This window comes from Bufo bufo, chromosome 1 (assembly GCF_905171765.1).
Source record: "Bufo bufo chromosome 1, aBufBuf1.1, whole genome shotgun sequence".
NCBI classification, from domain to species: domain Eukaryota; kingdom Metazoa; phylum Chordata; class Amphibia; order Anura; family Bufonidae; genus Bufo; species Bufo bufo.
In genome coordinates, this window is record NC_053389.1 from 625,766,110 (window position 1) to 625,787,317 (window position 21,208).

Consider the following 21,208-nt stretch of genomic DNA (forward strand, 5'->3'; position numbering starts at 1 on the left):
TCAGCACATTTCTACTACATTGTCTTATCTAGGTAAATTCTTTTCATTAGACCCTAGAAAACCTCCTTCTCACAAAAACAGACTTGGGTAAACACTTTGGTACATATTGTTAATCTTTGGTTAGTAATCCTGATTTCAAAAATCCTGAACTCACCCTGCACTTTTAAAATAAGACAAAATGGTTGTTCTTTAGGTCCATACATCTGCATAGGCCTTATACTATGGACTCTTTTTATACCCAATTTGTCTTTTACATTGTCGGGTGAAATTCACCAATTTTTGGCTGTGATATACCCCTGTTCTACATTGTGGACAGGGAAATACATTTCACTAATTCGTCTTTTACATTGTTGGGTGACAAATACTCATCGTTTTCGCTAGAAATTACATTTGCGGCCTACTCTGCACTTAGGACAGTACGAATGGTGAGGCCAGAACAAGTACAGACGATAGTTGATTGGGTGGCTGACAGTGCCTCCAGTTCCTTCACATTGTCTCCCACCCAGTACCCTTCTGAAAGATAAGAGTTGGCACCTATAGCCCATGGCCATCTGTCTTTCAACTCACCCCCTTGCAAATCAGGCAAGCAGTCTGAGCCCCAAGTCAGGCAGCAGTCTCTTATGCTTTTTTATGACTCTGCTGACAGGGTTTCCATGGGCCATCCACATAGCCCTGCACCAGAAGTGGCACTGATGCCCAACCACTTATGTTTCAGGATGAGGACATGGGAAGACCACCGCAGCACGTTTTTGATAATGAAAAAACACAGGTGCCAACTGCTGCGGCTTTCTGCAGTCTGCAGACCGACAAGGAGGGCAGGGGTAAAGAGTGGGTGGAAGATGATGTGGAGGATGATGAGGTACTAGACCCCACATAGAATCAAGGTAATGCGAGTGACGTGTGCAGTTTGGTGGAAGAGAGGTGGTCGCACAGAGGCACCAGCACTGCAAAAGAGGGAGCAGGGTGCAAAAGCATCTGTGACATTTTACCATTTTTGCCATGAATAAACCCCTGCTCTGCATAAGTGACAGGGACCTAAATTTCTAATAATCGTCTGTTACATTCTCAGGTGACATTTTACCATTTTTGCCATATACAAACCCCTGCTCTGCATAGGTGACAGGGAACTAATTTTTGTAAAATCGTCTGTTCAATTGGTGGGTGACATGAACCAAGTTTTGCCGTGAATAAACATATGCTCTGCATAGTTCACAGGGACCGAAATTTTTAAAAATCGTCTGTTCTATTGGTGGGTGATATTTACTCATTTTTGCAGATGAAAAACCCCTGCATAGGTGACAGGGACTTAAATTTCTAAAATTCATCTATAATTGACATGCGCCCCCTCCTTTCATTCGATCCTTCCGCTTTACCAACTTGTCCCAAATTTCTGCTCAATCACATTTCAGCCATTGATATGGATGTGATATCCCATTCTCAGGCTCCCTCCCCGGCATGGAACCCTGATTCCCCGTTACCTGTGAACACCATGGTAGGCGCATAAAAGAACATCGAAAGTTGATAGAGAAGATATCCATTTGGATAGTGGACGTCACGGGGACGTGAGATCAAGCAGAAGTTATCTAGAGTAAAAAGAGTGGCAGCAGAGCCTCTCCTGTCTAACGTTTCCAAATCCAAAATACCGCAGTGACATTCCCTGTAATTTTTTATTAATCATTCCAATAACAGGGCATCTTAAGAGTCCTGTATTGTTATTTATTGTCACTACCTCCCCGAGTCGGGAGTGGCTAATTGCTGTGCGCCCCCTCCTTTACTTGGATGCTTCCACTTTAACAACTTGTCCCACATTTCCGCTCGATCACATTTCATCTATTGACCTCCCTTGGATGTGGTATCCCTTTCTCAGGCTCCCTCTCCTGCATGGAACCCTTATTCCCTGTTACCCGTGATCACCATGGTAGGCACATAAAAGAACATCGAAAGTTTATAGAGAAAATATCCATTTGGATCGTGGACGTCAACACGTACTGACTGATGGGTCTGCCCCCTTCAACCTCTGGGTCTCCGAATTGGGCACATGGCCTGAGCTTGCCCTTTACGCCTTGGAGGTGCTGGCCTGCCCTGCAGCCAGTGTATTGTCTGAATGTGTGTTTAGCATGGCAGGAGTAGGTTATCACAGACAAGCGCAGCCAATGTGGACAAGCTCACGTTCATTAAAATGAACCAGGCAGCGATCCCACAGGACTTGTCTGTACCTTGTGCAGAATAGACATGAATACTGGCCTCACCCAGCCATTGTTGTACTCCAGGGCACTTTCCTTTGTTTTATTTTTTATATTTCCCAATGTTTTGGGGTCTACCCAAATTTAAACAAAAAATAAATAAAAAATTAAATCAAATTTAAAACAAAAAACAGTGTTTGCTACCTCCTCCTCCTCCACCGCCGCTTCCACCTACACCGCCACATCCACCGCCTCCTCAACCTCCTACTCCATATGGACCTTCTCCTCCTAGATCAAGATTATTTTTTATTTTTACGTATTTTATGTTATTTTAAGTCATTTCCCTATTGCAGCCCTGTAGAACTTTCCATGACTTTTTTAGAGCCATTTTAGTGATCCAAAGTTCGGGTCCCCATTCATTTTAATGGGGTACGGGGTCAAGTTCGGGTCAAGTTTTTTGCGAAGTTCGGCCAAACCCGTCGAACCCGAACATCCAGTTGTTTGCTCAATAGAGATGTTGCGAACATAAAATTTTCCGTTCGCGAACGGCGAACGCGAATTTTCGCAAATAAAACAGGAACTTTTTCTGGCCACAATAGTGATGGAAAAGTTGTTTCAAGGGGACTAACACCTGGACTGTGGCATGCGGGAGGGGGATCCATGGCAAAACTCCCATGGAAAATTACATAGTTGATGCAGAGTCTTGTTTTAATCCATAAAGGGCATAAATCACTTAACATTCCTAAATTGTTTGGAATAACGTGCTTTAAAACATCAGGTATGATGTTGTATCGATCAGGTAGTGTAAGGGTTACGCCCGCTTCACAGTGACAGACCAAACTCCCCGTTTAACGCACCGCAAACAGTCCATTTGCATAACCGCAAACTCCCCATTTGCACAAGGTTGGATACCAAGCTAGCCATGTCCCGTTCCTTGTCCTCACTGATGTCATTGAAGGTCTCTTCCTCCACTCAGCCACGTACAACACCAAGGGTCCCCGAAAGGTGACAACAAGCCCCCTGGGATGCCTGCTGTGGTTGGTCTTCCACCTCCTCAAAGCCACCTATCTCCTCTGACTCCTCTTCTTCAGACTCCTCTCTCTGCGTTGCCTCTCTCTGCGTTATTATAAGGTATGTTAAGTAGTACTATTCCTATCAGTTTAATCCCTGTTAAGTCCCCTATCAGGGGACATGTATATGGCATCGATTTTAGGAACCGGGAGATGGAAAAAGATGCTTGGTCGGTCCTCCTACTTCAAATTTGGGGCACTGCGCGTGTAATCTAATGTGCCACCAGATAGGAGTGGTGTGTTAAGTAGTTCTATTCTCATCAGTTCAATCCCTGTTACGTCCCCTATCAGGGGACGTGTATATGGCATCGATTTTAGGAACCGGGAGATGGAAAAAGATGCTTGGTCGGTCCTCCTACTTCAAATTTGGGGCACTGCGCGTGCAATCTAATGTGCCACCAGATAGGAGTGGTGTGTTAAGTAGTTCTATTCTTATCAGTTTAATCCCTGTTACGTCCCCTATCAGGGGACGTGTATATGGCATCGATTTTAGGAACCGGGAGATGGAAAAAGATGCTTGGTCGGTCCTCCTACTTCAAATTTGGGGCACTGCACGTGCAATCTAATGTGCCACCAGATAGGAGTGGTGTGTTATGTAGTTCTATTCTTATCAGTTTAATCCCTGTTACGTCCCCTATCAGGGGAAGTGTATATGGCATCGATTTTAGGAACCGGGAGATGGAAAAAGATGCTTGGTCGGTCCTCCTACTTCAAATTTGGGGCACTGCGCGTGTAATCTAATGTGCCACCAGATAGGAGTGGTGTGTTAAGTAGTTCTATTCTTATCAGTTTAATCCCTATTACTTCCCCTATCAGGGGACGTGTATATGGCATAGATTTTAGGAATCGGGAGATGGAAAAAGATGCTTGGTCGGTCCTCCTACTTCAAATTTGGGGCACTGCGCGTGCAATCTAATGTGCAACCAGATAGGAGTGGTGTGTTAAGTAGTTCTAATCTTATCAGTTTAATCCCTGTTACGTCCCCTATCAGGGGAAGTGTATATGGCATCGATTTTAGGAACCGGGAGATGGAAAAAGATGCTTGGTCGGTCCTCCTACTTCAAATTTGGGGCACTGCGCGTGCAATCTCATGTGCCACCAGATAGGAGTGGTGTGTTAAGTAGTTCTATTCTTATCAGTTTAATCCCTGTTACGTCCCCTATCAGGGGACGTGTATATGGCATCGATTTTAGGAACCGGGAGATGGAAAAAGATGCTTGGTCGGTCCTCCTACTTCAAATTTGGGGCACTGCACGTGCAATCTAATGTGCCACCAGATAGGAGTGGTGTGTTATGTAGTTCTATTCTTATCAGTTTAATCCCTGTTACGTCCCCTATCAGGGGAAGTGTATATGGCATCGATTTTAGGAACCGGGAGATGGAAAAAGATGCTTGGTCGGTCCTCCTACTTCAAATTTGGGGCACTGCGCGTGTAATCTAATGTGCCACCAGATAGGAGTGGTGTGTTAAGTAGTTCTATTCTTATCAGTTTAATCCCTGTTACTCCCCCTATCAGGGGACGTGTATATGGCATAGATTTTAGGAATCGGGAGATGGAAAAAGATGCTTGGTCGGTCCTCCTACTTCAAATTTGGGGCACTGCGCGTGCAATCTAATGTGCAACCAGATAGGAGTGGTGTGTTAAGTAGTTCTAATCTTATCAGTTTAATCCCTGTTACGTCCCCTATCAGGGGAAGTGTATATGGCATCGATTTTAGGAACCGGGAGATGGAAAAAGATGCTTGGTCGGTCCTCCTACTTCAAATTTGGGGCACTGCGCGTGCAATCTCATGTGCCACCAGATAGGAGTGGTGTGTTAAGTAGTTCTATTCTTATCAGTTTAATCCCTGTTACGTCCCCTATCAGGGGACGTGTATATGGCATTGATTTTAGGAACCAGGAGATGGAAAAAGATGCTTGGTCTGTCCTCCTACTTCAAAATTGGGGCACTGCGCGTGCAATCTAATGTTCCACCAGATAGGAGTGGTGTGTTAAGTAGTTCTATTCTTATCAGTTTAATCCCTGTTACGTCCCCTATCAGGGGACGTGTATGGAATAGATTTTAGACAACCGCAAAGAGTTGTCAATAGTTGACACACTCATGACATACATTTTATACCTCTATGCGTCAGTCTTGTTGTAGTTATGACTGTGCTCGTGCGCACGTTTGGGAGATTGCAGGCGATGGGGGTTTTACAAGGCCTATGGTCATGTTGAGGTAGTTCAGTGACAGTTAAGTGACCCAGAAAACAATGATTCTGCAGTGTGGGCCCATCGTTGGCCTAGTAGTCTTTAATGATCACCTTAGATGATCAGAAAGAAAATGAATGTTTTTTCTATGCAAAATTATCCAGCCGATCGCTTTTGGTCTGTTCACAATGAAGCAACGACCTTATCATCTGGGGTGTGCCAACATTGCCATTGCCAACACACTCATAGAGGTGGTCGCTTCATTGTGATACGCAAGCCCCGTCACCAAGACAAGGTAACGATCACGAAGGGGAATTGACACATGTATGTGCCTTTTTCTTTTTTGGTTTTTGAAGCCACAGTGCAGCACCTGATGCCAGAAAAATTAGGCATGTACACATGCCTGAAAAATTTGGTATTGTTTCAGCGGCTGCTGTAGCAGCGGGCAGAAAAATTTATGTTTGTTTCCAAGGGAGAAAGTGCCCTAAAACATTGCGGCTTGAACCCTAGTTGGTGGCAGATAAGTCACGCAAGTCATTCACTGTCAAGTCATTCACTGTCAGTCCCTTCGGGATCCATCCCTCATTTATCTTAATAAAGGTGAGGTAATCTAGACTTTTTTGACCTAGGCGACTTCTCTTCTCAGTGACAATACCTCCTGCTGCACTGAAAGTCCTTTCTGACAGGACACTTGAAGCGGGGCAGGCCAGAAGTTCTATCGCAAATTGGGATAGCTCAGGCCACGGGTCAAGCCTGCACACCCAGTAGTCAAGGGGTTCATCGCTCCTCAGAGTGTCGATATCTGCAGTTAAGGCGAGGTAGTCTGCTACCTGTCGGTCGAGTCGTTCTCTGAGGGTGGACCCCGAAGGGCTGTGGCGATGCGTAGGACTTAAAAAGCTCCGCATGTCCTCCATCAACAACACGTCTGTAAAGCGTCCTGTCCTTGCCGGCGTGGTCGTGGGAGGAGGAGGATTACTTTCACCTTTTACCCTGTTAGATTCCCGTTGTGCTGTGACCACCCTTATACGCTGTGTAAAGCATATTTTTTCATTTATTTTGGAACTGCTGCATCCTTCCCGACTTGCGGTAATTCGACAACATTTCAGGCACTTTCTGCTTATACCGGGGGTCTAGTAGCGTGGACACCCAGTACAGGTCGTTCTCCTTCAGCCTTTTTATACAAGGGTCCCTCAACAGGCACGACAGCATGAAAGACCCCATTTGCACAAGGTTGGATGCCGAGCTACTCATGTCCCGTTCCTCGTCCTCAGTGATCTCACTGAAGGTATGTTCTTCCCCCCAGCCACGTACAACACCACTGGTACCAGATAGGTCACAACGAGCACCCTGGGATGCCTGTTGTGGTTGGTCTTCCTCCTCCTCCTCAAAGCCACATTCCTCCTCTGACTCCTCTTCCTCACAATCCTCTTCCAGCGTTGCCGCAGGTCCAGCAAGCGATGCTGATAAGGCTGTTTCTGGTGGTGATGGTGACCACAACTCTTCCTCTTCCTCTTCACGCTCATCTATGGCCTGATCCAGCACTCTTCGCAGGGCATGCTCCAGGAAGAAAGCAAATGGGATGATGTCGCTGATGGTGCCTTCGGTGCGACTGACTAGGTTTGTCACCTCCTCAAAAGGATGCATGAGCCTACAGGCATTGCCAGCTGTCAGACGCAGGGCAAGGGGGTGACTTTGTGACACCTAGGTGGGTGTTGGACTTCCCACGACTCAGTTTCTTTTGGCACAGGTTGCAAATGGCATCGCTGTTGTCAGAGGCAGACACACACAAAAAATGTCACACTGCTGAGCTCTGCAATGACGGCATTCTGGTGGTGGCAACAGCATGCGTTGATTCGCGTGCTGTCTGGCTGACCCCGGGTGCCGATGCATGTTGTCTGACTGTGCCACTAGCTCCTTGCGATGACCTCCCCCTGCTTCCAACTCGTCTCCTCCTCCTCTCTGTCTCCCCATCTGAACTTTCTCCCTGTTCTTCTTCTCTTCGAGCGGGCACCCACGTGACATCCACGGACACATCGTCATCATCAACCGCTTCACTTGTATCTGACAACTCAGCAAAGGAAGCAGCAGCGGGTACAACATCATCATCATCACACCGTACGTCCATGTGTGTAATGCTGCCTGACTGAGACATATCCCTGTTATCTACATCCTCTGGCAATAATGGTTGCGCATCACTCATTTCTTCCAACTAATGTGTAAATAACTCCTCTGACAGATCAAGTGAAGCGGTTGTGGTGCTAGTGTTGGTGGTGGCGGCAGGCGGGCGAGTGGTAACTTGAGAGGTGCCCGAAGCTAAGCTGGAGGAGGATGGTGCGTCAAGGTTCCGAGCGGAAGGTGTAGAAGATTGGGTGTCCTGTGTTAGCCAGTCAACTATGTCCTCAGAACTTTTCGAGTTCAGGGTACGTGGCCTCTGAACACTGGGCATTATTCTAAGGCCAAAGGGAATCACAGCACCACGACCACGACGGCCCCTGCGAGGTGGCCTGCCTCTGCCTGTCATTTTTTTTTAGATTAGTTACTATGCGTGCAAGCTACTGTGACACCAGATATGAGTGGCACTGTGCACTGGCAGAAGTTGGCAGAGTAGACGCTGTAGGCCTGACACACACGCTTGCAGACAACTAACTGCTATTCAATCTATTACAGTCAAAATTGTATTTATTTATTTTTATGTACACTACTGTTACACCAGATATGAGTTGCACTGGTGTGACACTGTACCCTGGCAGGCCCTGAAACGCACACGTGTGAAGGAAACTTACTGATATTATTTCACAGTCCAAAAAGTGTTGTTTTTTTTTAAATGTGCACTACTGTTACACCAGATATGAGTTGCACTGGTGTGACACTGTGCTCTGGCAGGCCCTGAAACGCACACGTGTGAAGGAAACTGACTGCTATTATATTACAGTTCAAAAAGTTTTTTTTTTGTTTTTAAATGCAAGCTATTGTGACACCAGTTATGAGTGGTGGCACTGGGCAAGTGGGCACAGTATACGCTGTGAGCCTGACACACACGCTGGCAGGCAGGCAACTGCAATTAGATTACACAGGGGAAAAAAAAAGCTGACTGATTATTACAGTCAAAAAAGTTTTAGTTTTTTTTAAATGCAAGCTATTGTGACACCAGATATGAGTGGTAGCACTGGGCAAGTGGGCACAGTATATGCTGTGAGCCTGACACACAGGCTGGCAGGCAGACAACTGCAATTAGATTACACAGGGGGGGAAAAAAAGCAGACTGATGTTCTTGCCCTAAAAAGGGCTTTTTGGGGTGCTGTCCTTACAGCAAAGATTAGATGAGTCCTTCAGGACTGTAGTGGACACTGAATACACTAGCCTAGCTATCGATTTCCCTATTAAATCAGCAGCAGCTACACTGTCGCTCCTCTCACTAAGAATGCAGCTTCCGAATGAATCTAAAATGGATGCTGTCCAGGAGGTGGGAGGGTCTGGGAGGGAGGGTCTGCTGCTGATTGGCTGGAATGTGTCTGCTGACTGTGAGGTACAGGGTCAAAGTTTACTCAATGATGATGAATAGGGGGCGGACCGAACATCGCATATGTTCGCCCGCCACGGCGAACGTTAACAAGCTATGTTTGCCGGGAACTATTCGCCGGCGAACTATTCGGGACATCTCTATTCCTCAACTCATTAAGTGGCAGATGAGGTTTAACACTTATAAAGAATAAGTGTTAAACCTCATCTGCCACTTCTCTGCCCAAGCCTACAATCTATCCAGATCCCTATGTAGCAGTATACTGTTCTTTTTTGTGTTAATTATTTTACACAGTTTAATGTCATCTGCAAAAATTTATATTTTAAGCTTTCTACAAGATCATTAATAACATATTCAAGAGAATAGGGCCCAATACTGACCCCTGTGGTACCCCACTAGTGACAGTGACCCAATCTGAGTGTGTACCATTAATAACCACCCTCTGTTTTCTATCACTGAGCCAGTTACTTACCCACATACAGACATTTTCCCCCAGTCCAAACATTCTCATTTCATATACTAACCTTTTATGTGGTATAGTATCAAATGCTTTGGAGAAGTCAAGATATAAGATATCCATTGATTCGCTGCGGTCAAGAGTACAGTCGTGGCCAAAAATTTGGAGAATGACACAAATATTAGTTTTCACAAAGTTTGCTGCTAAACTGCTTTTAGATCTTTGTTTCAGTTGCTTCTGTGATGTAGTGAAATATAATTACACGCACTTCATACATTTTAAAGGCTTTTATCGACAATTACATTACATTTATGCAAAGAGTCATTACATTACATTTATGCAAACATTTGCAGTGTTGGCCCTTCTTTTTCAGGACCTCTGCAATTCGACTGGGCATGCTCTCAATCAACTTCTGGGCCAATTCCTGACTGATAGCAACCCATTCTTTCATAATCACTTCTTGGAGTTTGTCAGAATTAGTGGGTTTTTGTTTGTCCACCCGCCTCTTGAGGATTGACCACAAGTTCTCAATGGGATTAAGATCTGGGGAGTTTCCAGGCCATGGACCCAAAATGTCAATGTTTTGGTCCCCAAGCCACTTAGTTATCACTTTTGCCTTATGGCATGGTGCTCCATCGTGCTGGAAAATGCATTGTTCTTCACCAAACTGTTGTTGGATTGTTGGAAGAAGTTGCTGTTGGATGGTGTTTTGGTATCATTCTTTATTCATGGCTGTGTTTTTGGGCAAAATTGTGAGTGAGCCCACTCCCTTGGATGAGAAGCAACCCCACACATGAATGGTCTCAGGATGCTTTACTTCATAGGAGAATATGACTTTGCCCCAGTCCTCAGCAGTCCATTCACCATACTTTCTGCAGAAGATCAATCTGTCCCTGATGTTTTTTTTGGAGAGAAGTGGCTTCTTTGCTGGCCTTCTTGACACCAGGCCATCTTCCAAAAATCTTCGCCTCACTGTGCGTGCAGATGCGCTCACACCTGCCTGCTGCCATTCCTGAGCAAGCTCTGCACTGGTGGCACTCCGATCCCGCAGCTGAATCCTCTTTAGGAGACGATCCTGGCGCTTGCTGGACTTTCTTGGACGCCCTGAAGCCTTCTTAACAAGAATTGAACCTCTTTCCTTGACGTTCTTGATGATCCTATAAATTGTTGATTGAGGTGCAATCTTAGTAGCCACAATATCCTTGCCTGTGAAGCCATTTTTATGCAACGCAATGATGGCTGCACGCGTTTCTTTGCAGGTAACCATGGTTAACAATGGAAGAACAATGATTTCAAGCATCACCCTCCTTTTAACATGTCAAGTCTGCCATTTTAACCCAATCAGCCTGTCATAATGATCTCCAGCCTTGTGCTCGTCAACATTCTCACCTGAGTTAACAAGACGATTACTGAAATGATCTCAGCAGGTCCTTTAATGACAGCAATGAAATGCAGTGGAAAGGTTTTTTGAGATTAAGTTAATGTTCATGGCAAAGAAGGACTATGCAATTCATCTGATCACTCTTCTTAACATTCTGGAGTATATGCAAATTGCTATTATAAAAACTTAAGCAGCAACTTTTCCAATTTCCAATATTTATGTAATTCTCAAAACCTTTGGCCACGACTGTAGAATCGACACAAATATATATTTTTTAAAATGTAACAAATTGGACACAAAAAGAATTTCAATAAATTCATTAATCTATAATATTGTAATATTTAAATTTTTGGACATGGCTATACTAATATATATTTTTTTTTTAGCTTACCGTATTTATTTTTTAATATAAAAAAGAAATGTAAAAAATTTTTCCTGTGGTTTTTACTCTCTTGTCACTTGTACATGTGATCTTTTGATTGCTTGTAAAATAGACTGCAATAGATTCCTATTGTAGTTTACATGATTGCTACAGGCTGCCTGTCAGGCTGTGCCTCAGGCTTGGCTTCGCAGGCACCTCACTAGGACAGCACTGGGCCCCAGGTTGTCATATCAGCTGGTCAGAGCCCTGCTATTTCACTGTGGGGACTTCGTCTAGAAGGCAGAGATAGCCCCCGATCTAAGGTGGTAAATGATCGGGATTGGATCCCAAAATTTGTCCGGCATTTGAACCTGAACCTTTTCTGATCTGTTTCGGATGAATGCAGTAAAACGGTGCGCAAAAAGCACTAGGGAGTAAGAAGAAGGATGTTTACATGACCCTAAGAGGAAATGGGGAGGGAGGCTTTCCCTGATTGGCTTACAAGTCAACAGACAACCTGAATGAGCCGATGAGCTGCAGAAGGCAAGGAGGTGCCGTAGCTGAATGACATTGGGCTGTGAATGAGGTGGATGGGTCTTGCAGTGTCTAACAGATAATGATCTAAGGGAAAGTTTACAGTCACTACACTATTCTAGTGTAAGAGACATTAAAGGGAAAGGATAGAAAAAATAATTGTGTAGAATAGAGAAAGGCAGAGAAAGCTGTCAGCCAGAGGGCGAGAATTGAGGAGCTGAGACTGGGTGTGCCTGGCAGTACATTCCAGCTGCAATTACTGCCTAATAACACAACAGCAGCTGCTGCATAAAATCAAAACAGCTACGTGCAAGGACATTTCTTGAATTTTTTTGGGCATTTTAACAAAATGCCGTTTTTCTATGTGTGTGTGAGGAAGTGGTGGAATAAGCTCAAAACACGTGTTTTACCTTCCAGAGGATAGAATGCATTTGAAATACCAGTGAAAACATTAACTACTAGTCCAAAATCCGTGTCAGGGTATCTCCAGACAGTTTTTTTTTTGTGTTGAAGTTTGGGAAAATAGCATATTAATGTGTCTTACAATATACAGAGTAGCGGAGGATTATATCTCTGACTGATTACAGGAAATACTAGTCTGAAATCGATGTTGGTTCATCTCCACAGTTGAAATTATTTTTTCTTTATTTAAGTTTGGGAAAATAGCATACGTTTTTCTTAAACATACAGGGAAGTGGATGTTATCTCGTGAAATACTAGGCCGAAATCTGTGTCAGTGCATCTCCACACAGTTGGAATTTATATATTTTTGGGTTTAAGTTTAGGAAAATATCATATGTGTTTCTTACAATACACAGGTTTGGAAATAATTATATCTCTGAGTGATAACATGAAATACTAGTCTGAAATCCATGTTGGTGCATCTGCATACGGTTGAAATTTTTTTTTTTTGGGCTGAAGTTTGGGAAAGAATTAAATTAGTGTGTCTTACAATATACAGGGTAGCAGACAACTATATCCCTGAATGATAACGTGAAATACTAAAATGATGGATGAGACCTGCACACCGTGACAAGGAAGGGTGCTCATAGAGAACAAAAGTCAAAGCAATTGTTAGAGAGATTCTATGGCAAACCAATTAAAGTTTTGTAATGCTTTTAATCCATTGTATAAATATGCAAAATACTTGATACAATCAATTCATGTCCAGATTTTCTGTCTGTATACAAGGGTTTTTATATGGCCATATAATTTCTCAATGTTCGATCTCTTAGAGGACCTTTATCAAGGGATTTGAGCCCAGCCCGCAGATCCCTTGATGAAGGTCCTCTAAGGGACCGAAACGTTGGGACATTATATGGCCTTATAAAAAAAACTTGTATACAGACAGAAAATCTGGACATGAATTGACTGTATCAAATATTTTACATGTTTATACAATGGATTAAAAGCATTACGAAACTTTAATTGGTGTGCCATATAAATCTCTCTAAAAAACGTGAAATACTTGCCGAAATCCGTGTCAGCGCAATTCCACACAGTTGATATTTTTTTGTTTTGGTTTAAGCTTGGGAAAAAAGCATCCATGGGTCTTACAATACACAGGGTAGTAAATGATTACATCTCTGAGTGATAACGTGAAATACTAGGCCGAAATCCATGTCAGTGCATCTCCACACAATTCAAAAACAATTTTTGTTTAAGTTTGCGAAAATAGCATGCATGTGTATCACATTCTGCCGCTGGTGTACTAATCAGCAGGCAGTGCCGCCAGCATTTAGTTGTCAGGACAACAAGGCCGTGCTTCTTGGTTCAGGAAGCGCCATCTATCTTCCTGGATTGCCTTACTAGCCTTATTCTGAGTTATTATCTCCTGGATTCTTGACTTCTGATTTGGACCTTGACCTTTTCCTGATGATTTGGACTCTGATGTTTCTTTCTGGTTTGGACCCTGGTATTGTATTGGATCTGTCTATTTCTGATTTTCCCTGTCTGTTCTCCTGGTATTGACTTTGGGGCAGTTCTGACTCTGGTGGTTCCTGATTTGATGCGGTTTTGTCTCTCCTGGTTTGGACCCAGCTTGTCCAAGCCAAGTTCATTGTTTTTTCCTACTGGTCCTCCCTCCGATATAGATCCCTGCACATATGCAGGAAGAGACTGCTGACTATTTGTGGGCCGCCATTTAGGGTTTATTGTGCAATTAGTTTAGGGAAAATGGGAATGAGTAGTTCGGTGTACACTTTTTCTGCAATGACACAGTGTCTTACAATACACAAGGTAGTGGACAATTACATCTCTGAGTGATGTGAAATACTAGGTTGAAATCCTTATTGATGTATCTGCAGGCACTTCATATTGATGTGATAGAGGGGGGTGGTATGAAATAATTGGATTATAGGTTGACAACTTGTGTTTTACACTAGATAAAGTTTTTTTCTGAATATGCATATTTCAGCTCTCCAGCTACAAGTAGTAGTAGTAGTAGTAGTAGTAGGCAGCAATTGTCCCTATTGGCTCCTTATTATCGTTAAGGAGAACAAGTATGAGACTGTGGATTGGATGGCTCACTCCTCCTCTCAGTCGCAGCAGGTTGACATGGAGGTGACTTCTGAATCTGACACCGTACATTGCTCCTTCTCCTCTTCCTTGCAGCCCCAGAAAAGGAGTCCTCTCTGTCTTTACTGCCCTTTACTAGTGGGGTGCCTTCCTTTTTCCTAAAAGAAAACCTCACCACGCCTTACAGCAGCTAGTCAAGGGAGTCTCCCTATTGCCTAGTTGTGTGAGAGCAGTCAGCATTTCTACTGCATTGAGGAGGAGGTTCAGGAGGAGGCTGCAGACACCATGTATGTGGCACCCACAGCAACAGTATTAGCAGTGGAGGTAGAGACAGTAACAGTCAGGGCAAATGCAGAGGGCCCAATGATATCTCATAGTCTGATAAAAGTGGCAGGGAGGGTGAGGAGTATGACGACGATTGTGTGTTGGACAGGAACTGGAAACCGGATCGGGGTGCTGAGGAGGAGGAGGCAACATCAAAGGCAAAGGGTTATGGTGGCACCAAAGAACAACCAGGGTCATGTCTGCTTTGGGATTTGGTGATGCCGCTGACACTGCGGGCAGGTTAGGCCCAAAATGTGCCAGAGCTAAGCCTAGCTCAGCTGCCTCTAACTCTGCATAAGTATGTTGTGTCTAGCAGTTTTTCTCCACGCTGCAGGTGGACAAGATCATTGCCCTGTGCAAGCTTTGCATGTGGGTATGCAAACACAAAACGGAGCCACCACAGCACTATTGAACTACATGAAGCTGCATCACTAGTGTTGATCGAGCACCATAGTGCTCAGGTGCTCGGGGGCTCAGGCCGAACACATCAGGCTGCTCGGGTGCTCTGCCGAGCACAATGGAAGTCAATGGGAGAGCCAGAGCATGAAACCAGGCACCCACTGCTCTGAAGAGGGGAGGGTGCCTGGTTCATAGGAAAAGGTCAGTAATTGATGCAAACACCAACAAAATGGTTCGGAAAAAGCATGGGGAGGATGTCTGGAAGTATCTTGGACTCCCAGGTCACTGCTAGGAACGATGTTGTCCGAGTAGTATGCCACTTTTACAGACTGACAATAATACGCATAAAACCGAAGATAAAATCAATTTTAGAGGAAACATTGTTAGGAAACATTCTTTCCTGTATATTTACTTATATATAAAGTGCAAGTGCTGCCAAAAATTACAAGGAAGAGGAACTCCGATACAACCTGTATATCATATAAAGGAGGGCCTCATTCACATTGTGGTACAATTGTTAAGGTAGTGGGACTCCTACACTTATAAAGCCTATGCACTAAGTGAAAGAGCTGCTAAAAAATTACAAGGAACCGGCACTCCAATGCACACTTTGTTACACATAATGGAGGGCATCATACACAGCCTTGAAAAATTATGATTGATGGCCTGCTGGTGACCCTCAAAAATATTTGGAGCAAGCGCCTGCTGATCTGACCATCTAAAACATTATGGGCGAGGGCCTGCTGCCGCATTGATGACTCTAGATAACCTGGGGCCAATCGCACATCCCTGTAACAGCGACGATCCATTCAGATGTCTGCCCTATCAACTTTCGATGTTATTTTCAGTGCCAACCACAGTGACCCCGGGTAAGGGGGAATCCGTGTTCGATTCCGGAGAGGGAGCTTGAGAAACGGCTACAGCTACCACATCCAAGCAAGTACAAAACATAGTAACATAGTAACATAGTAACATAGTACATAAGGCCGAAAAAAGACATTTGTCCATCCAGTTCGGCCTGTCATCCTACAAGTTGATCCAGAGGAAGGCAAAAAAACCCTGTGAGGTAGAAGCCAATTTTCCTCACTTTAGGGGAATAAAAAATTCCTTCCCGACTCCAATCAGGCAATCAGAATAACTCCCTGGATCAACGACCCCTCTCTAGTAGCTAAACCCTGTAATATTATTACACTCCAGAAATACATCCAGGCCCCTCTTGAATTCCTTTATTGTACTCACCATCACCACCTCCTCAGGCAGAGAGTTCCATAGTCTCACTGCTCTTACCGTAAAGAACCCTTTTCTATGTTTGTGTACAAACCTTCTTTCCTCCAAACGCAGAGGATGTCCCCTCGTCACAGTCACAGTCCTGGGGATAAATAGATGATGGGATAGATCTCTGTACTGCCCCCTGATATATTTATACATAGTAATTAGATCTACCCTCAGTCGTCTTTTTTCTAACGTGAATAACCCTAATTTTGATAATCTTTCAGGGTACTGTAGTTGCCCCATTCCAGTTATTACTTTAGTTGCCCTCCTCTGGACCCTCTCCAGCTCTGCTATGTCTGCCTTGTTTACAGGAGCCCAGAACTGTACACAGTACTCCATGTGTGGTCTGACCAGTGATTTGTAAAGTAGTAGGACTATGTTCTCATCACGGGCATCTATGCCCCTTTTGATGCAACCCATTATCTTATTGGCCTTGGCAGCCGCTGCCTGACACTGTTTTTTGCAGCTTAGTTTGCTGTTTATTAAAATTCCTAGATCCTTTTCCATGTCAGTGTTACCGAGTGTTTTACCATTTAGTATGTATGGGTGACTTGCATTATTCCTTCCCATGTGCATAACTTTACATTTCTCAGTGTTAAACCTCATCTGCCACTTATCTGCCCAAGCCTCCAATCTATCCAGATCCCTCTGTAGTAGTATACTATCCTCTTCAGTGTTAATTACTTTACACAGTTTAGTGTCATCTGCGAAAATTGATATTTTACTATGCAAGCCTTCTACAAGATCATTAATAAATATATTGAAGAGAATAGGGCCCAATACTGACCCCTGAGGTACTCCACTAGTGACAGTGACCCAATCTGAGTATGTACCGTTAATAACCACCCTCTGTTTTCTATCATTGAGCCAGTTACTTACCCACTTACAGACGTTTTCTCCGAGTCCGAGCATTCTCATTTTATATACTAACCTTTTATGAGGTACAGTGTCAAATGCTTTGGAGAAGTCCAGATACACGACATCCATTGATTCGCCGCTGTCAAGTCTAGTACTTACCTCCTCATAGAAACTGATTAAATTAGTTTGACATGACCGATCCCTCACGAAGCCATGCTGATATGGCGTTATTTGCTTATTTCCCATAAGATGCTCTAACATAGCATCTCTCAGAAAACCTTCAAACAGTTTACCCACAACAGATGTTAAACTTACCGGCCTATAGTTTCCAGGCTCTGTTTTTGGACCCTTTTTGAATATTGGCACCACATTTGCCATGCGCCAATCCTGTGGGACATTCCCTGTCAGTACAGAGTCCGCAAATATCAGAAATAAGGGTCTGGCTATGACATTACTTAATTCCCTTAGGATACGGGGGTGTATGCCATCCGGTCCTGGCGATTTGTCTATTTTGATTTTTTTAAGTCGCTGTTGTACTTCTTCCTGGGTCAGACAGGACACTTTTAATGGCGAATTTATTTCAGCATTCAGCATTTCATCTGACAGTTTATTTTCCTCAGTGAATACATTGGAGAAAAAAATATTTAACAGCTTTGCTTTCTCCTCGTCGCTCTCTGCGACTCCCCCCTCATTACTCTTTAAAGGGCCGACACCTTCAGATTTATACTTTTTAACATTTATATAATTGAAGAACATTTTAGGGTTAGTTTTTCTCTCTTTGGCAATTAATCTCTCGGTCTCTAGTTTGGCCGCTTTTATTTGTTTTTTACATGTTCTGTTTTTTTCCTTATAGTTTTTCAGTGCTTCCGTGCTACCCTCCTGTTTTAGGGTTTTATATGCTTTCTTTTTGTCATTTATTGCTTTCTTTACAGTTCTGTTTATCCACATTGGTTTCTTTTTGTTCCTTAACCTTTTATTCCCATACGGTATGTACCTCTCACAATGAGATTTTAGGATGTTTTTAAAGATATCCCATTTTTTGGCTGTATTTTTATTTTTGAGGACTTTGTCCCAGTTAGTTAGGCCTATGGCCTCTCTTAGTTGGCTAAATTTAGCTTTTTTGAAGTTTGGTATTTTTGTTTCTCCCTGTAGAAACGCTCTTTTGAATGATAATTGGAAGGTTATTACTTTATGGTCACTATTTCCCAGGTGTCCCCCAACCTGCACGTCTGTTGTTCTGTCAGGTCTATTGGTTAATATTAAGTCCAGTATGGCCGTCCCTCTAGTCGGGTCCTGAACCAGTTGGGAGAGATAATTGTCTTTGGTTATTGCCAAGAATCTGTTTCCTTTATGAGATATACAAGTTTCAGTTTCCCAGTCTATATCTGGGTAGTTGAAGTCCCCCATAATAACCACCTCATTATGATTTTCCGCCTTGTCTATCTCGTTTAGTAGTAGATTTTCTGTGGACTCTGGTATATTAGGTGGTTTATAGTAGACTCCTATTAGTAATTTATTGTTGTTTTTAGCTCCATGTATCTCTACCCATAGTGACTCCACATGTTCATGTCCCTCACTTATATCTTCACGGAGTGTGGGCTTTAGACAAGATTTTACATAAAGGCAGACCCCTCCACCTCTCCGGTTTTGACGATCCTTTCTGAACAGACTGTAACCTTGTACATTAACTGCCCAGTCATAGCTATCATCCAGCCATGTCTCAGTTATTCCCACTATGTCATAGTCCTCCTCACACATCACTAATTCCAGTTCACCAGTTTTATTAGCCAGGCTTCTGGCATTAGTATACATACATATGAGAGGTTTATGTATATTTTTTACCCTACACCTTTCCTTCTGAACTGTTCTTGTCCCTCCTTCCATTTCTCCCCCAGTCCCACTACCTTGCCCCCGGTCTCTATCTGCACTATCTTCCCCTTCTATAGTGTAATTACCCTCCACCCCAGTCCCTAGTTTAAACACTCCTCCAACCTTCTAGCCATCTTCTTCCCCAACACAGCTGCTCCTTCCCCATTGAGGTGCAGCCCGTCCCTACGATAGAGGCTGACGCTCTTCACTAACTTATCTGAGCCCATGTGTGTCGATCCCCCGGTCCTCCACGGGTCTTTTCTCACTACAATATATCTGTTTACTGCTGTTTTTATGACAATGTGATTGTGTTTATTTAATAAAGAGAATTTTTGTACTTATAATTGGAGCCGTAGTTCTATTGTTTGGGTATCGAATTTAGCAAAATGTGTTAGGGCTCCTTTCACTTTATTACTACCCGATGTATTTAATTAATGGGTCACATCCAAGCAAGGCAGCATGCGCACAAATTACTTATTACTGTAGGTATAAATTAGGTGAGGGCCCGCAGGTGAGCTGACCCTGTAAAAGATTGTAGGTGAGGTCCTGCTGGTGAGCTGACCCTCTAAAAGATTGTAGGTGAGGGCCTGCAGGTGAGCTGACCCTCTAAAACATTATATGCTAGGGCCTGCTGCTGAGCTGACCCTCTAAAACATTATGGTTGAGTGCCTGCTGCTGAGCTAACCATTTAAAAAATTATAGGAGAGTGCCTGCTGCTTAGCTGACCATTGAAAAAATTTGCAGTGTTCAAAGCAGGCCGGGACGCTTGAATACTTCAGCAAGAAATAATGGAATAGGACTCCGGTTCTATTTTGTAGGTTTTCGCAACTGGGGCCATGATTAAGAGGGATGGCCAGGGACATCCGTACTGCACCGCTAGAGGTGAAATTCTTGGACCGGCGCAAGACGAACCAAAGTGAAAGCATTTGCCAAGAATGTTTTCATCAATCAAAAACGAAAGTCGGATGTTCGAAGATGATCAGATACCGTCATAGTTCTGACCATAAACGATGATGACCGGAGATCTGGCGGCGTTATTCCCATGACCCGCCGAGCTGCTCTCGGGAAACCAAAGTCTTTCAGTTCCGGGGGAGTATGGTTTCAAAGCTGACAAAGTACACTGTATGTCACATACATTTTTGAAGCTCACACGTTACACTGCAGATGTGGCCCTGGTAAGTTCACTGTCAGAAGCGGATACCGTCTATGGAAAAATTACATTGTATGTCACAGATAATTTTTGGAAGCGCACACGTTACACTGCAGATGTGGCCCTGGTAAGGTCACTGTCAGAAACGGACACCGTCTACGAAAAAATTACATTGTATGTCACAGATAAATTTTTGAAGCGCACACGTTACAATGCAGGTGTGGCCCTGGTATGATCACTGTCAGAAGTGGACAACCGTCTACAGAAAAATTACAATGTATGTCACAGATACATTTTTGAAGCGCACACGTTACACTGCAAGTGTTGCCCTGGTATGGTCACTGTCAGCAGCGGACACCATCTATGGAAAAAGTACAATGTATGTCACAGAATTTTTTTTGAAGCGCACACTTTACACTGCAACTGTGGCCCTGGTAAGGCCACTGGCAGAAGGGGACAATGTCTACGGAAAAAGTACACTGGATGCCACTGATATTTTAGGAATGCGCACACTTTACACTGGAGATGTGGCGCAGCTAATCTCACTGTCCGTAGCGGACACTGTCTATTGAAAATTACACTGGATGTCACAGATATATTTTGGATGCGCACACTTTACCCTGGAGATGTGGCGCAGCTAATCTCACTGTCTGCAGCGGACACCGTCTATTGAAAAAGTACACTGGATGTCACAGATATTTTTTGGATGCGCATACTTTACACAGGAAATGTGGCACGGATAATTTAACTGTCCGCAGTGGACACCGTCTACGGAAAAAGTACACTGGATGTCACTGATATTTTAGGGATGCGCACACTTTACACTGGAGATGTGGCGCAGCTAATCTCACTGTCCGCAGCAGACACCGTCTATTGAAAAAGAACACTAGATGTCACAGATAATTTTTGGATGCGCACACTTTAGACAGGGGATGTGGCACGGAGAATTTAACTGTCCTCAGAGGACACCTTCTACAGAAAAAGTACACTGGATGTCACTGATATTTTAGGGATGCGCACACTTTACACAGGAGATGTGGCGCAAATATTTTAACTGTCTGCCGTGGTCTTTTACACGGTATTTAGCGCAGGATGCGATAAATATATATATTGCTGCTGTCAC

The 21,208-nt window shown here is 43.8% G+C and overlaps 1 protein-coding gene across 1 annotated transcript in view; it reads left to right on the forward strand.

Annotated features, from left to right (window-relative positions):
- The window catches only part of LOC120986261 (olfactory receptor 5F1-like), a 36,259-nt gene extending 23,283 nt beyond the window's left edge, over positions 1–12,976 (forward strand). Inside the window, exon 3 of the mRNA XM_040414744.1 lies at positions 12,932–12,976. Coding sequence (XP_040270678.1) covers positions 12,932–12,976 — 45 coding nt within the window. The remainder of the gene's footprint in view (positions 1–12,931) is intronic.
- The last annotated feature ends 8,232 nt before the right edge of the window (positions 12,977–21,208 follow it).